General features: G+C 53.7%; 1 protein-coding gene across 1 annotated transcript in view; it reads left to right on the forward strand.

Annotated features, from left to right (window-relative positions):
• Window positions 1-5,546: 5,546 nt before the first annotated feature.
• RPH3AL (rabphilin 3A like (without C2 domains)) overlaps window positions 5,547-16,478 on the forward strand; it is a gene marked incomplete at its 3' end in the record, with an annotated part of 33,724 nt that continues 22,792 nt past the window's right edge. The window contains exons 1-4 of the mRNA XM_082776701.1: window positions 5,547-5,562; window positions 12,694-12,802; window positions 14,110-14,253; window positions 16,278-16,407. Of these exons, the coding sequence (XP_082632827.1) occupies window positions 12,726-12,802; window positions 14,110-14,253; window positions 16,278-16,407 (351 nt within the window). The 5' untranslated portion in view covers window positions 5,547-5,562; window positions 12,694-12,725. The remainder of the gene's footprint in view (window positions 5,563-12,693; window positions 12,803-14,109; window positions 14,254-16,277; window positions 16,408-16,478) is intronic.

The raw sequence follows: 16,478 nt of genomic DNA on the forward strand, positions 1-16,478 counted from the left end.
ATTTTCGGCAGTTCTTGAAACTTCTTGACAGATGCCGTATGCCTCCTACTGTTTATGCTGTGTAGTTACATGTACTCAGTCTTTTAGTTGTAGGTGTGTAGGTATGCATGCACAGAGCTATACATGAAGCTGCATGGCTAAACTACAAGCCCTGCACAGGCACTGGAGCGCTGAGAGATGTCGAGTGCCACAGGTGGCTCTGAGGGAGCGCTGTGGCTCTTCTCCCCACGTACCCTTCCCAGCTCACCTGCCCGCATGGCAGCAGTGCTCTGGCTTGGTGCGGGTGATGGCTTCGCCCCTGGGGGCTGCAGGCAGCCCCTGGCCCTCCGCCGCCTGCCCTTGCTGCCCTCTTGTCCGATGGTTGCTGCAGGAGCCCCAGCGTGGCCCCGTGCCACTGCCCCCGAGCCTGCTGAGGAGGGAAAGAGGAGGAGGGAGAGTCAGTGACCATGGCATCCCCCCTTCTCCGTGACAACCTCCAGCTCCCCTCAGCACTTTCCCCACCATCCCCCTGAGGTTTTGCCCCTGTCTCCCTTCCCTCCTCTCATGCCTTCCCCCTCCGTTTCCCCCTCAGGTATTGCCACTCCATCTCCCCTTTCCTCAGTGGCTCCCTCCTCAGCGCTCTCCCTCTCCCTTTGCCCTCAGCACCTTCCCTTTCTCCTCACCTGCCGCCTTCTCTCCTCCTCTGGGCACCTTCCCCTCCATCTCACTGGGCCCTTCCCCTCCGCTGCCTCAGTGAGGTCTCCAGGGCAGCCATGGCGCGGGGGCCAGCCCAGGCCTGCCCGCTTGGCCAGGGCCCAGCGCTGGCTGCGATCACTGCATCCCTATGTCCCTGGCTGTGGCAGAAAGCCCAGGCTTCCCTGATGCACTGCAGCCTTCGCCATGAAGTCCTGAAGGGAAATTGCCCCTTCAACCCTGCTGCCTAGCTCGCCAAGCAGGGCGATGGCAGGGCTCCTTGGATGGCTGCTGAGGGGAACAGAACTCGGCTCAGCACAACACATGGCTCTCCTGCCACTCTGCGAGCCTGTTGTGAGGTGAGCTGAGTTGTTAACAGCCTCGCTGGGGAGATGAGAGCACTTAATTGGGAGGTGAGCCCAGATGAGAGAGCACTCGCAGGCTCTTTTGCAGCAGACACTGAAGTAATGCACCGCCTTCTTTGTCCTCCTGCCCCTGGGTATAATGGGAGGTTTAGTTCTGGTTTTGTTGCCTTCCCCCCTTTCCTCTCTGCCTCTTCCCTTCTCTCCTTCTGATCTATTTAGATGTGAAATTTGGCAGATGCTCGCAGCTGCATTCAGACAGGTTGTGATGAAATCGGCCTCCCAGGAGGCTGCTCCCACGGCGGCTCCGCGGGCTGCAGGCAGCACTTCTCCGACTGCAGCTAATGGTCTGATTTCAAAGTGTCAACAGCAGGGATTTTGCAGTGATGGTTATTACTAATGCTGTACAGCAGCCAGCAGGTCTCCAGAGCGTGCGTGCGGATGAAAGGGATGGTGACACGGGGCAGAAAGGCAAGGCAAACAGGAACGGCAGTGATGGGATGTAAATAATTCATCCAGGCTGAAAAGTGAGTGTAATATTTTTGCAGGCTGAGAGAAGGGGATTACTTGTTGGTAATGGTGGCTGTCCTTCATTTTATTATGCCAAAATCTGACTTTCCAGCCAAATTAGAGCCCAGTGGTCATGGCTGGCATGGTCCACACAGAAGACAACTCATCTTCTGATACCAGGCATGTCGGACAGGCAGGACCATCAGCAGCGTTCCCTGCTTAATCTGCCCCTGCTGAGGCTGGCTGAGAGGCAGAGGGGTGGCGAGGTGCTCTCCAGCAGCAGGTAAGTGTATTCTGAAGGTGCACTGTCCCCAGGCAAATCCCACACCCCCTTACTCCTCTCTGTGCCTTTCCTCTTCCTTCCCCTTTTCTGTTCAAGCCAGGCTCCGGTCTTAGTGGGTGGGCATGCAATTCACATGAAAAATACGAAGAACAAACTTTCCACTGTCCTCTGAGAGTTTCACTGTGTCTTGGAGGCATATATATTTTAAAAGGAAATACTGCATGATTTCATAAGATAAAGTCCAATTTGCAACCCTTGCCAGTAAGTAATTGTGTTAAAGCAGTAGAGCTGATCTGTAGGTGTAAGGGTTGTGAGATTTATCTTTCAGTTTGCTTGAATATTCTCATTGTCCTCTTTGGTTTTAGCTTACCCATATTGTGAGTGTTACCTGAAGTGAAGGCAGTGCTTTACTTGTTTCCTCAGGTGAGACAGGGCCGTTACGATGACCCCAGTTTGGTGCCAAACCTGGGTAATGCAACAGGCCAGTGCCTCTGAGGGGAGAAGTGTGAGCATGCCCTATATCCTGACTGGAAAAGTTAGTCATTCTTTAAGCAAGTCTATAGATGTGGTGACACAAGCAAGAAACTTGGCAAGCCTTCAATGCAAATCTCCCTCTAAGACAGTGTCAGAAAGTAGATCCTCACAGATGTAGTGTATATTTTATTAGGACATAAATAAATGCTTAAAACCCCAATAAGCATCATTTTGTAATGCGCTGTAATGACCAAGACAAACCTCCTGCTGCGGCTGCTGGGGTGAACATGGAAGTCTTCTTGTGGAATATTAAAGCTGATGCTGTGAACTTACCTTGAACAGGGAAATGAGAATTAGAATTGAGATGTGTTCATGCAGGTGAAAAAAAAAACATTGGATCAGAGTGGGGAATTTGTCTTCAAAATGGGTAAAGAAGTACCTTAATTTGCTATGAAGCATCAGTATTTTTTAAACTTTTCCTTTGTCTTAAATATTCTTGAACAGGTGTGTTCTATAGACCTTTTTTTCTTTGCCAGATTAGTCACTGAATCGTTGACCTTTTTGCTTAGGAATAATAATTAGAGGGACAAGTACAAATTGAATTGCTGAGGACTGAATAATTACAATCAGAGTAACAGTAGCTTGGAAAAAAAAAATAAATCCTGGGCTCCTTGCTGTGAATTGCAAAGCAGCTAAACAAGGCTGGAGTAGTCAGGGTGATGAGAAAGGGAGCACCAAATGTCCCCTGAGTGTGACACCTCCTGGCTGCCTGTCCCCAGGAGGGGGCCTTTCAGAGGTGAGCAATCAGCTGGTTTGGCTTTGGGTTGCTCAGGGTCTTTTGAGCCTGCCCAAGGGTTGCAGGGGAAGGTGCCAGTGCTGGCCAGCATCAGCTGGGGCATCTGCAGTGCTCTGACAGCGTCGCTGACAGCCCTGCAGGAGCAGCTTGCTGCCCACTACAGTCCTGGTCGTGTGTACAGCTAAAACCTTTGGCAGCTGTGGGCTGGTGAATAATTCAGTGAAACCCATCATCGATAAAAGAGAGATTTTGAAGGGTTCCTTGGGTGGAATTGGAAGTGCTGGCTTTCTGAGAGATGAGTGTATTAAAAATTGACTTCGTGCTATCAAGATAAAACTCATATTTAGCCTTTCTAAATTTTTTATGCAGTGTCATATTTTTTCCCTGTGACTTGCAGCTCTCAAGGCCCAGCTTTGCAGTCGGACTCTGAAGCATCCGTGGTTCTGCGGGGATCTCGACAAGCTGATTTGACAGCAGAATGGATACAGGCTCTGCAATGTGTGTCGTTTCCTGTGCCTATTGTTCTTGCCAGTACGGCTTGCTAAATAAGGTAATTTATCTTTTTCCTGAAGTTGGCTGAACCGTGTGTTTAATTTATTTATGTTATTGACTGTGTGGAGGAGTACCCTGGTGTGAAACGTCATCTTCAAACGCTTTCTTCCATGGAAATACAGGCTCTGTATTAATGCAAACACTGCTTCCTCTAATATATTTTTCAGCGTTTGCCTAACCCCAAAAGAAAGCAAAGCATATACTCAGACTTGAGCTTGATTTACGTAAAAGTTAATTTAGGTTGCCTAAGCTTATTCCATGAGGCACACACAGAGGGATGGGGGGGGGGGGGGCTTGCAGGGCTGCTGGGCTTTTTACGAGCAGGTAGTAAAAGCACGGACTGAAGATTTATTTTTTCTTCTTTTTTTCTTTCTCTGGCAGTAATTAGCATTTGTGAGAGTCTTCAGAATGTGAGGCGAGACAAGTTTTACAGTGATGAACTATGAGGGAGTGGGCTTGAAGCAGCTGTGGAGAGCAGGAGAGCCATGCAGGTCCCTGTGTGCTAAGGTGAGAGGAGCAGCCCGGCTCGTGCCATCCTTTGAGGGGACCCAGCTTCTGCTGACACGGGGAGACCTCTCGCAGCAGTCCTGGCAGGAAGGGCAAATGGAACCAACATCACTTTAATTCTCAGAGCCTAGGAAAGGGCCTGTCTTGTCTACTGTGGTGTGCTCCTGCTGCAAGGCACAGTGAGGAGCAGACCCCCAGCCGTCACAGCAGTTCCTTACAAGCATCTCTGCCCTCTCTGGGGACACCTATTGCTCCACAGCCCCCTGGGCACTTCAGGGTTGCACAGAGCCACTCGAGCAGCGTCACACACAGCCAGCGCCACTGCCCAGAGCAGCACGTGGGTCCCAAACCCCTGTCCTCCTGCCCTGACAGTGCTGTGGCTTCCAGATGGAGCAACTGCACGGTCCTCATGGCTGCATTTCCCCATCACAGGGAAGACTGGAGGTGATTAGCTTGCTTCCCCAGTTGTAAATTCGGGAGCACCCGGCTTGAGTGAGCCCGCTGCAGGCAGCACAGCATTCAGTGGTGATTGGGGTTTTTCCCTGCACTAACCCTGCACCTGCACCTTCCTCCCAAAGCCACATTTTGCTGCTGGTCCCAGGCCACCTTCTGTAGCCAGTGCCTGTTGTTAGGGTCATGTGTGCAGATTTTGGCCCACAGCTCTTAAATTTGCTGAGTGTTTATCATCATTATCATCATTATCATCATTATCATCATTATCATCATTATCATCATTATCATCATTATCATCATTATCATCATTATTATCATTATTATTAGTTGTTTGTTGGGTTTGCTGTTTTTTGGGGGTTTTGGTTTGCTTTGTTGTTGTTGGTTTTGTGTGTTTTGTGTTTTTTTGGTTTTTGTTTGTTTGGGTGGTTTTGTTTGTGTTTTCTGTGGCTTTGTTTTCCTGTGGGTTCTGCTTGGGGATTTTCGTGTGCCTGTGTGTGTTTTGTTTGGTTTTGTGTCTTGTTTTTTTGTTTTGGGCATTCTGTGCGTGGCTGCGTGTTTGCATGCAGTTTTGCATTTCCATTCTTTTTTTTTTTTTTTTTGTTCGCTTTCAGTGCTTGTTTCTTTCTATTCAGCTCTCGCCTTGTGTTTTTCCTCCTCGTGCGTGTGTTTTTTTTCCCCCTTTCCCACCTTCTTCCCTTCCTCCCGCCCCTCGCTCCATCCCCAGTCCCTTTCTCTCCCCCCAGGGTAACTCAGCAGGGGCTCACCCCGCTCCCTTCCCCGTTCGGGGCCGTGTCCGCGGGGTCTGTCCGGGGTTTGTCCGGGGGCTGCTGCCGCCAGGGGGTGCCCGGCCGGCGGGGGGGGGGGGGCCGGTGCCGGGCGGTGCAGGTGGCTCCGCTTCCGCCGCGCCCGGGGGCGGCTCCGGGGCTCGGTGCGGGAGCGCAGCGGAGGCGCAGGTGGGTACCGGGGGGAGAGGGAGAGGAGGAGGAGGAGGAAGAGGAGGGCGGTGGGGCTCTGCCCCGTTCAGCCCCGCCGTGCCCTGCCCCGGAGCTCAGGGCAGGTGGCCCCGGGTGGCTGCTGGGGCTCAGGGTTCCCGGTCCCTTCCCACTGGGTAGCCCAGCACGCTCTTTGGGAACACCGCAGATCCATTTTGGGAGCACCCCGCACCCTCTTTGGGAGCACCTCGCACCCCCTAGCACACCCCAGGGCTCTCCGTTTGGAGGGTGCGGTGCTGGAAGCTCCCCAGCCAGGTGAAGCCAGCGTTAAGTGGCAGAGGCGCAGGGGAAAGAAGCGAGCGGTGCCGGGCTGGACGTGCTCAACCTCGTGGAGGTGGGGAGTCCTGGTGAGTCCTGGTGAGCTGGGCCGTGTGCCTGGCACGGAGCGGCCACGTGGATCCATCCTGCAGCCCTCGGGTGGGTGCTCCCTGTGGTTCTGGGAAGTGCTGCCGAGCACCAGTGAGCCCTGCTGCGTGCGGGGTGTTGGGGCTGCTGCAGCTCGGTCAAAGTCCACGGCTTCCTTCCTGCTCGCACCAGCAACAGGGCTGGACGTGGAGTCGCTGCTGCCGTGCCCACGTGTGGCTCAAACGCCTCCCGGGATGCCTAAGGCTTCGGGGTGCTGAGAAAGGGATTGTCACTCTCCAGGTAGGATGGCTGCGCTGCGGCTCAGAGCTGTGCCCAAAGCAGGTTTTTGGCGAGGCTCCGCGCAGCAGCCGTCTCTCTGCCGGCCATGGAAGTGCTGTTCCTGGTTCACTTGAGGTTATAGCGGCGGAGCAGGCTGGCACGGGGTTCTCCTGCAAGGGATTCCTGGACAAATGCTGGCCTGCGCTCAGCATTTCCCTTCTCTGTCCAATTCTTTCTAAGAAACTTGATGCTTCTCTGGAGGCTGGGAGGTGCTGATTCCACCCTGCCAGCCACCCGCCACATAAGGCCTCCTGAGCTTTTTAGCATATCAGAATAGCGAAAGGAGTCTTTCTAATTAGCCATTTAGATGCTAATTTGCTTCTCTCGAGGCCTACGCCAGATCAACCTGCCCCAGAAGGTGAGTCAGAGGGAGCAGAGCCTGCTGCCTTCATGAATTATTTATTCACTTGGTGCAGAGCACCTGCCTGGCTGGGGATCAGAAGGAACCGAGGCCAAAGTCTGGTAAATAAAGATACACCTTGGCAGGTGGAACAGCGCTGGCTTCCCTCCCCAGCATTGCAGGGTGCTGGGGAGCCAGAAGACTGATTTGCTAGGGCAAAAACTGGTTCTTTATAGCTCACCATAGATCAAGTAGCTGTGCTAATAAGTGCCTCTCATTAATACGGGCTTGTTGGTACCGTATGTCGGTTTTCCTGTAGAGCTGATTTTATCTTCCCACTCAGAGGACTGGCATGGACCTCCAGGGCATTGTGTTTTATAATCTCTTTAACAAGCACCGTCTTAAAGCACTTAGGCTTCTTGCCACTGCTGCTAGGATTGTGAAGCAGCTCTGGTGCATGGGAACCTTCTTTTTTTCCCAAAAAAACTTCATCCCCGCTTGCTCCTTTTCCCACTTAGCCTTACGTGCTAACAACACTTCTCTCCCTTTCCGTGTGCTGAGACTGGTTTGTGCTCATCTGAGCTGGGCCAGCCAGAACCCAAGAGATGGCCCTGAATGAGGTCTTCACTGTGCCGCTGGCACTTGGATTGAGCCATTGCGATGGGACAGACTGGGAACAAGTGTCTCCGTGTGTTCCTTAAACACTGTCCCTAAGCCTGCCAAGGCTTTGTGGTGCTTATTTGGATGCTGCGTGTTCTTTGTTGGCCCAAGCCGCAGAGGCACGAGTCAAGTCAGATCAGGTTGTGTTGCGTGGCTCTCCGTCTGCTGCAAAGGGCTGGCACTGATGGCAGGGACTTGTCACAGCGAGACACTGCACAAATCCCCTTGCTACCGTGCTCCAGCTGTCTCTCTCCCTTTCCAAAAGCAGCAGGGCGAGGGCTTCTTGGCTTCCTGATGAGCCCCAGGGAAGTGGCCGTGCCTGCAGCAGGCTCCTGGCCATCGGGATGGCTGAGGGACTGCTGGATGTGGGCCTGAGTACAGCCCCGACTCAGGCTGGCGCTTGTACAGTGGCAACTCTGAGACTTCATGTGCCTTGAGAGTGACCTACGTGTCTTCTGCCACGCTCCTGCAGCCCCAGGGGTTGCTCTGTCCCCCTGGAAGAGCTGCGTGCTTTGAAATACAGCAGTGGCACGAGGATCCTGAGCACACGAGGGGAAGACCAAGAGCCTTTCCCTCGCCTCCCGGGAGGCGCTGGGTTGCCCTTATCTCCCTCCGTCCCCGCTGATCCCCTGTCATAGCAACGAGAGCAAGCACTCGCTTAGTTGCTAAGGTTTCCCGGGGCTAATGGGGTCTGGTGTGCGGAGCAGAGAGTAATTACGCTGTGTCTTTGAGGGAGCAGCAGCTAAAAGGAAAACGAGGCCAGAACGGCACCTGATGCGAGCGGGGAGTCCTGGGGGAAGAGCAGCCCTCGGAGCAGGCGAGTTAATTACACCGGCACCGCTCGGCTCGGGGATCGGGAGCTCGGCTCTGGCCAACTGTGTAATTTTTATTTTTTTTAAATGAAGTATTTAAAAAAAAAAAAAGCCTAATTAATTTTCTATAAAAACAAATTAATACAGGCGTGAGCTGCTTAGCTGAAATAACCAGGCAAATGAAAGCTGGCTGGGGAGCTCCTTATGGGGCTGTGTAGGACGTTTTTGTTGTTTTGTTTTTTTTTTGCAGGGCTCCGAGGGATTCATGCTTCGTGGGCACCTGTAATCAGCCCAGCCGCAGGAGGGCTCATGCAAGCTGTGCCTTTGCTGCCGTGAGGAGCTGGTGCCTGCTGCAGTGACTGCCTCAATGTCAACGGGACCCTTTGGTTTTTAGCCTTGGTGCAGTCAAGGTACTGTCAAAATGTGTTCGAGGTGGAGCAGGGAAGGGGCTCAGCATAGCAAGACGGCACTGAAAGTGTACATGAGCTGGAAAAGCAAGTGGATAAATTTGGGATGGAAGAGTGTTAAGGGTGTTAAATACGGAGCTACAGCCTGGCTCAGGGAGCGCATGATGCAGGCATCTCTGTTGGGAGGATGTTCTGGGAAAGTATCTCTGTGCTCTGCTCTGTTCTTCTATTCTTCTCTAAGCATCTGCTCTTGGGGCTGGTCAGATAGCAGCCACCGTGCTCACTGAACCTTTGGCATGACCTGCCAAGGCTCCTCGCTGTTGTTCAGGTAAGGATGGGTTATGTTGAAGCTGCTGTTGGGCTGTGAAAGGCTGGTTTTTCAGAAGGGCCTGAAGTGCTTTGACAGGGCTGTGTCTGCAGTACTGCCTTCTTCAGTGGGGGCTGTCTGGGGGAAAGGCTTCCTCCTTCACTGCCTTGTGGTCACCACGCAGGGCTGCAGGACCGAGCCACCAGCATGACCCTGCTGCTTTTCCCTCCTCTCCAACCTTGCCAGAAGATTTCCCCTCGCAGACTGAGGTCCTGCTGACAGACACCTTGTTCTCTGGCTGGTCCAGGTCTCGTCACGGAGGCAGCAGAAGCAGCTCTCTGTTAGAGCTGCAGGCAGAGCTGAGCTCAGCTACGTGTCCCCGGGCTGCTCCTGGCTCACTGCAGGGCAGTGCTCCTTCCCTGCCACGCTCCCCACCGCTCCTCTGCCAAGCACAGCCAGGTGGACTCGGGTTTAATGAGGTTTTGTTTCACATGGCTTCCTCCATCGCAGGAAAGGAGCGAACAGGTGGAGGGTTGTTCAAGCAGGTCATTTCGTACCAGCAAGACAAGGGCTCCCTCGTAGTTCTTAATTCGAGTGAAAAGCAGAGTCGTGCAGCAGGAAGGTTTCTGTCTGTACCGCTCGGTGCCTGCGCTGCCCCTCTTTTCTGTATGTGGTGTACCCGTGGCAGTGCCAAGAGCTGTGGGTTTCTCCTGCTCTCGCTGCTGGAGACCGGCTGCTTTCCTGCTCTCTGCCTTGGGGAGAGGAGAGGAGGACAGGGAGGGGATGTTCGGCGAGGTGGGCGCTGACTGCAGTGTCTCTGAAAGGTAACACAGCGAGGGCTGGCTGCGAGGGGGCTGTTTGTTTCACCACAGCCCACAGAAATGACTCCTCAGCCTGCTGGGGTTTTGCTATCTCGGTGTTTCTGATGAGGCTGATTCCCCCGTACTTCTTGTCCTGTACAGAGATAAGAGGGAGGGTGCTTCATGTCTTCCTGGTACCATTTCTCTGCCATCAATCCTGGGGCCGTGCAAGATGTTCCTTTCCCTCCAGCCCTGTTAGTGCTCCCGTTTCCACCCCAGCAGACCATGGCCTGCAGTTTTATGGCGTTCTCGTTGCCTTCTTGGAGGTACCTGTGTCAAACCACCCCGATCTTTTTCCAGAGGCAAAGGTGCAACGCCGTCTGCAATGCCAGGGTACATCAGAGGGAGCAGCAGATACTCGCTGCCGCGGAAAGAAAATGCTCCTGTAAATATTTTAGGGAATAATCTCTCTGAAGACTGCTTGGGGATATGATGGATCTCCAGGCTGTTTTGTTTTCCCTCTCTCTTTGCAGATGCTGCTCAGGGAATGGTGGAGAACAGAAAGCGTATGCTCAGTAACAAGAGGCAAAAGAGCATGACATTGCTTGTTTTTGTTCAGTCATGCTGAGAAAAGCGCACTGTGGTATGAGGCTGGAGAATGTGGTTAGGTCTCTCCTGAGAAAAATGCTTAGCTGATGTGCTCTATTCTGACTTGCCTTCAGCTCTGTTAGAGCAGATAAAGCTCTGCAGAGGAGGGGTGGATGGATTCAGCGCTGTTGTCCACCCTGAAGGCACAGCTGCTGGCAAAGCAAACTCCTCTGCCCCGGCCATGCTATGGGGCAGATTTCCAGCTCTGGGTTCTAGGATAAACATCCCACAGTTGCCAAGTGCTGGTCACGTCGGTCTGGCTGTATGCATTCAGCCTTGCCAGTGGCCATCAATTGCGTGGGCTGTGCTTTTCTTCAGGTGTGCGTGAGTGGGAGGGAGGAGAATGTGGTACAGCTGAGGAGTAATTTAATATATGCATTTGTGTGGGGGGTAAATGTGCATATAATCCTGTAACAACACATCACAGGCTCGGAAAATCTCTGAAAAATCCCGGGTCGGCTGTGCTGTGTGAAATTTTAGCTTCTCTCTTCTTCTAACACTGGCCTGGGGGCAGGAGCCTCTGTGTTCCTTTGCCATTAATGCTCGATCGCTCCCAGGTGTGTGAGCTGCTGTGGGACATGTGGGGACTGCATTCTGTCCCCGCCTGAGATCACGAAGGGGCTGACAAGAGCAGGAGGTGTCCTAGTACGAAATGGAAATGCAGGTGTGTGTGAAAGCAAGGAAAGTATCTGGTAAATAGAAGATGCCAGAGTTCAAGGATTTCATCAAGGGATGATGCCTTTCAAGAGCGGTCCCCTTAGCTAATGTAGTAAATGTTTAAAAAACTGTGTGACAACTCTCTGTCTTTCTTGCCTTGACCTCTTTCTCTGCTGAACCTTCCTGCAGCATGCCATCTCCTCCCTGCCTTGCTTTGCTGTAGTCAGGCCATGCTGCTGGGCGTTGTGTGGAGCTGCTGGAAGCTTCACCTGATTTACACGGCTGTCCCCTGCACTGAAAGAAGTCTGTGCCTCGCCTGGAATTCCTCCTCCTCCCTCCTGCTGGAAGAGCAGGGTTTTTAGTCTCTCCAGAAGCTGGATGGTCGGAGAGGAGGCTGCCGGGTTGTGGTTTGCAGCCACCCTGGCTGGCGGCTGACGTGGGTTTGGCAGGGGATAGCTGCCAGTGCTGCAGCCCGGGTCAGCGTTTCTGTGCTGGGGGGCAAGTGCGGCACATGTGGCACATGTGAGCTCAGTGCGGGGAGAGATTGATTTGCACAAGCTGCCCGAGTATAAAAAGGCCAAGGCCGTGCAGCTTGCGAAGCCTCTGCGCCTGGCAGAGAAGCAGAAGGCTCTGTGTGTCGGCAGCAGATAGCAGGCGGAGGTGCAGCACGCTGAACCGCAGCACCGGGGTAAGTGTGCTGTGAATTGAGACTGCAACATGTGTTTTCTTGGGAATTACTGCACTGTTGGCAGGTGATATAAGTTGCCTGCTATTGTACCTGATTTGTGTTTGCCAAACAGCATTAAGCACGTTATCTCTGCCCAGCAGGTAAGGTTTCAAAGCTGGCAAATGTCTGCTCTGGGAAAGGTAAGTATTAATACCTAGAAATTTATGCATTAAGGCTCATGAGACACTTGCTCTGCTGGAGAGCAATTCCAGCTGGAAGAAAGCTTGGTGCATCAAGACTGGGTTTGCCTCTGCTGAAATCTTTTGGCTGCTTCTGTCCCTTGGTGCTTCCCGTTGGTTTGAGCTCCTGGTAGGGCTGAGGCTGTCCCTTCTGGGGATGCATTTCTCCCGTGAGCGTGTGGCAGGCGGCTCACGGTGAAGCTGTCACCGAACGTGGGGGATCACTGGTGTGACTGTGCTGGTTACAGGAGCCCCAGTAGGAGATCTGCTGAAAGAGGTGCTGTCTTAAACATCAGCGAATGCAAACAAGCTGCTATTGTAGGCTGTAGTTATAAATATCAGGCTATTATGGAGGCAGTTTTAATGAACGAAGTGACTTGCCACTATTCATTCTGATTGTCGCGTGGGCTTTTGTTTGTTACCCCATTAAGAGGTAAAAACCCAGCAACTGTAGCTTCTTTGTGTCCTTTAGAGTGGCTTTCTCTGTCAGTACTGCAGCACTAGGGCTCCAGAGGTGATGGGGCAGAGATTGTTCTTGCAAACAACATTTTTCTCTGGTTGGAAATGAGGAATTACAATGGAGCTGACAGAGTCTGCGGCCTTTTTTCAGAGCCATAAAATCTAAACTTCCAGCCTTGTCTTAATGTAGTATCAGAAGGTATTTATTGGCTTATATTTCATGAGGATGATGGTATGTTTTTACTGCTGTCTGTGGGTGCGAGTCAGTCTGCTTCCAGCGAGCGTGACGCCGGCAGATCACCTCCGTCATGTTTGCTGGGAACAGCATCCCTTGGGGACGACTGGTGGGGCTGTGCCAGCTGCTGCCCTGGGCTTCCCTGCTGCACTTCATGCTGGTGTTTGCTTCTTACAGGTGTGACCCCTGCCTCCTCCCAGCCCAGTGCCATGGCCGACACGATTTTTGGCAGCGGGACGGGCCAGTGGGTGTGCCCCAATGACCGGCAGCTGGCTCTGCGTGCCAAGTGAGTCTCCATCCTCTCCTTCCAGCCTCCAATTAGTGTTGTGGGGCAGCAGCCTCATCCGCAGCCTGGCTGTAAGGCAGGAATTGCTGCCTGTCACACAAACCCCTCTGCACCATCAGGGTGAGCTGCGTGGATGGGGCAGGAGCCTGCTAAGCTGGGGCTTGGTGCTTTGGGAGTCCATCAGTCTGTCCCACCAGCCCTTCCTGGGATGAAAGGAAGGGCTTGGAGACAGGCTGTATCTCTGCACCACCCTATATATAATGGAGAGCATCCCCCAGCTGCCAGAGCTCCTTTGTTTTAGGAACTTGTCATTTGATCTCGTTTTCCACTGAAGTTCAATTACTGCATGACCTAAAGAAAAGGGGATGGAGGTGAGTCAAGCACTGGAATTGCATTTGTTTCTTGGATGCTTTCCTTCTCCGGCAACCAGTGCTCTGTCCCTGCCACCTCTGCTCCTGGCTGAATCTCTGGGGTCAGCCTGCTGCAGGCTCTTGGAAAATATGGGATCACCCAGTGTCAGAGGGGGGCACTGGCTGAGTGGGAGCGGTGCGTGCCACTGCCACTTCCCCTGCCTTCACCTGAAAGCCTCATTAAAACAGCTGTGCCTGATTGTGCCCTGGTTTCTGCTGGCAAGCATGACTTTATCCAGTGACCTCTAAACCCCTACTGAATGGTAATTAATTGAGCTGTGAAAGCTCCCTCCCGTCCCCAAGCGAGCTGAGGAGAAATGTCAGCTGTTCTACACAGGCACGGAGGGAAGTGGCTTGCCACAGTGTTCCTGCAGGCCTGGGGTAGACCAAGGGAAGAAGTTTCCAAATTTCTGTTTATTCCCAGGTATGCCTGGTGATTTGTGTGCTTGAACTGAGGCCCTTAGGAACACGGGATCTGGAGGGAGGAGGGTGTAGGCACTCCTTGTGCTCTGGACTCGCTGCAGGGCATTTGTGGTGTCTGGCATCAGCACCATCTCTGCAACGACACCGCCGAGGCAGCCTAGCCCTAGGGGGAGCAGATTTCATTTTGGACAGTCAAATGGAGGGAGGACATGGAGTGGTAAAATACAAACTGGGTTGTAGAGGGAAATGAAAGGGCAGGGAAGGAGGAGCAGCGCTCATTGCTGCTGGAGGAGTGTTGTGGTGGGCTGGGCAGTGAGAAGAGACCCCCGCTGTGGGTGTTAGCCAGGGAACAGGCTTGTCTGATGGAAGGCTGGCGTACACCCCGTGTGCCGGGCAGGTTTGGCCTGTGGGACGGGGCAGGGGTTTTGTGCTTTCCTTTCACAACTTAATTCCTCCCTCCACCCCTTCCCGCAGGCTCCAGACGGGCTGGTCAGTGCACACGTTCCAGACGGAGAAGCAGAGGAAGATGCAGGCTCTGAGCCCGCAGGAACTCGAGGTCATTCTGGAAGTCATCCGCAAGGCAGAGAAATTGGACGTCGTCGAGCAGCAGCGCATAGGGTACAGTCACGTTCGTTTGTCCCCTTCCTTCAGAGGGAAAGGTCAGAGCAGATGGAGAAGTGGCTCTCCTGGCTGCCTGAGCTCAGCCCCCATCAGTCAGAGCATCCCTTAGGTCGTTTTTTTCCCCCTCCCATGTTGCTTGTTTGGAGGTGATGAATGTTAGGAAGGATGTAATTTAGTTTTTTCTTTCTTCCCACGTCGCAGGCCTTTCTCATGCCTTCTTTGAGCCTTGGGACTTCTGTGGTTGCAGCCACTGACACAGTCCCTGGTAAATGTAGCCTGTGCTAAGGCAGCTGCCCTGGGGGCTCTGGAAGAGGCTTGGGGAGACGCCAAGCTGTGCAGCTGCACCCAGTGCTGGTGGACGGCACAGCTCAGAGACCATTCCTGGCAGCGCCTTAGGTTTTCCCTTGTCCACAGCAGCCCCCTGGGATTTTGCCTGGAGCAGTGAATGGGTTTGTGTTCTACTTGGCTGAGTTCTCTGGATGGGGTTTGTTAGCCTGAATTATTTGATTTACAGGCATCCTTCTCCTTTTTGCTGCTGCAGATTTCTATTTGCTTTCAGTCCTGCTGGAGATCTGGCCTCGGCTGTATCTGTGCTTGACCTGCACTGACAGTCTTTAAAGCAGGAGAGTTTGGCTGTCCTGCAGCGTTTCCCAGCAGGGTTTATGCTCACCAGGCACGAAGCCTCGGTGACTCCCAGCCCAAGCCCAGCAGGCCCAGCTCCATGCCCCTGTGCTCAGCTCTGTCCCTGCACAGTGCACGTTGGTGCTGGTGAGGACGAGCAGTGATGTTTGTGTGCTGTGTGGGGGGGACCCCAGCAGTCCTGGAAGCAGCCAGTGACCCCGAGGGGCTGATGGCTCCTGTGCTGGTGTAGCTGTGCACAGCGACAGCCCCGCTGTTCCCCTGCTGAAGCGTTCTCCGAAATGCCTGTGTTAACTCCAGGGGGTTCTCTTGTGCTGAAGTCAAGGATCATAAATCCGGTAAGGACGGCTCAGCCTGGCTGTGCGGTCTGACCTCAGCACCGCGGGCAGTGCCTCTTCCAAACAGACCTTGCCCTCCTCGCAGCGCGGGGCTTGGCTGGTGGGACATTAGCACTAATGAGAAGGGGGATGCAAGGATAACAGGACCGAGCCACGTGGCTGCGGCTGGTTGCTGCCTCTGAGAAATGTTTGGCTGTTTGTCATCCTCCCCCCCGACAGACGATGCCTGACAATGGCCTCGCAGCGATCTCACGACAGCAGCCTCGCTCTGCATGCCCTCCACATCTCGCATCCGAATCGCCTGTCCCTCCTTCCTTCCCTTCCGTGGTCCTGCTGCTGTGGACGTTGTGCATACAATATGTGCTTCCTGTCTTCCAAGCAGGCTGTCAAACGAAGCAGGGGGTAGTTGCTGGCATTCTTGTACCGTAGCCAGGCTCATTTTGGTCTGATGGCTTCGGTCTGGCCTTCCTGCTTCTAATGAGATGTAAGTCGCATGCCTGCAGTGCTGCTTTCAGGGAGTGCATGTGAAAACAGAGCAGGGCTTGGCAGGTCTCACTGTCTAACTCCTCTGCCCTTTCCGTGTGCTGACTTGCCCTGGTCTGAGCACTGAACCCTTTTCCTGCTCCCCAGGCAGGAAATCACTGTGCTGAGACCGTGCTGCTGAGGTGGCACTGAGCTCCTGAAGGGTGCTGGGTGCCCTTCTTGTGAGCCATCTGCCCTGTGCCCACTGGCTGAGCCGTGCCTGCCAGTGGTGCTCCCAGTTTTGCTTATCCTGGTCTCAGTGAGCACCAGCAGATGGACTTAGAGGGGTTTTATTCCCTGAAGACCAAGAGCCAGCTACTAGGAAACACTGAGCGCAGAGGCTGAAACGAGGGTACATACGGTCCCAGCAAGGGGCTCCGAACTGCACGGGAAGGCTGAGCCTGGAGCACACACCTGCAGGTTTTTGGCACAGCTTCCTCCTGTAGATCTGAGATTGCCACAGAGCCGTTCTGCAGTGCCCAAGGACCTGCTGTGACCTCTGCCTGGCCTTGTTCCCTGCAGGCGCTTGGTGGAGCGGCTGGAGAACATGAGAAAGAACGCGATGGGAAACGGCCTCTCCCAGTGCTTGCTCTGCGGGGAGCTGCTCGGGCTGCTGGGGAGCACCTCGGTCTTCTGTCAGGACTGCAAAAAGGTGGGTTTGCTCACAGGGGTTCCTGCCTGCTCCTGGTAGCAGATCTGTCCAGGCAAGGCCACCGGGGCTCT

The sequence above is a fragment of the Aythya marila genome, assembly GCF_965140915.1.
Source record: "Aythya marila genome assembly, chromosome: 20".
Taxonomy (NCBI): domain Eukaryota; kingdom Metazoa; phylum Chordata; class Aves; order Anseriformes; family Anatidae; genus Aythya; species Aythya marila.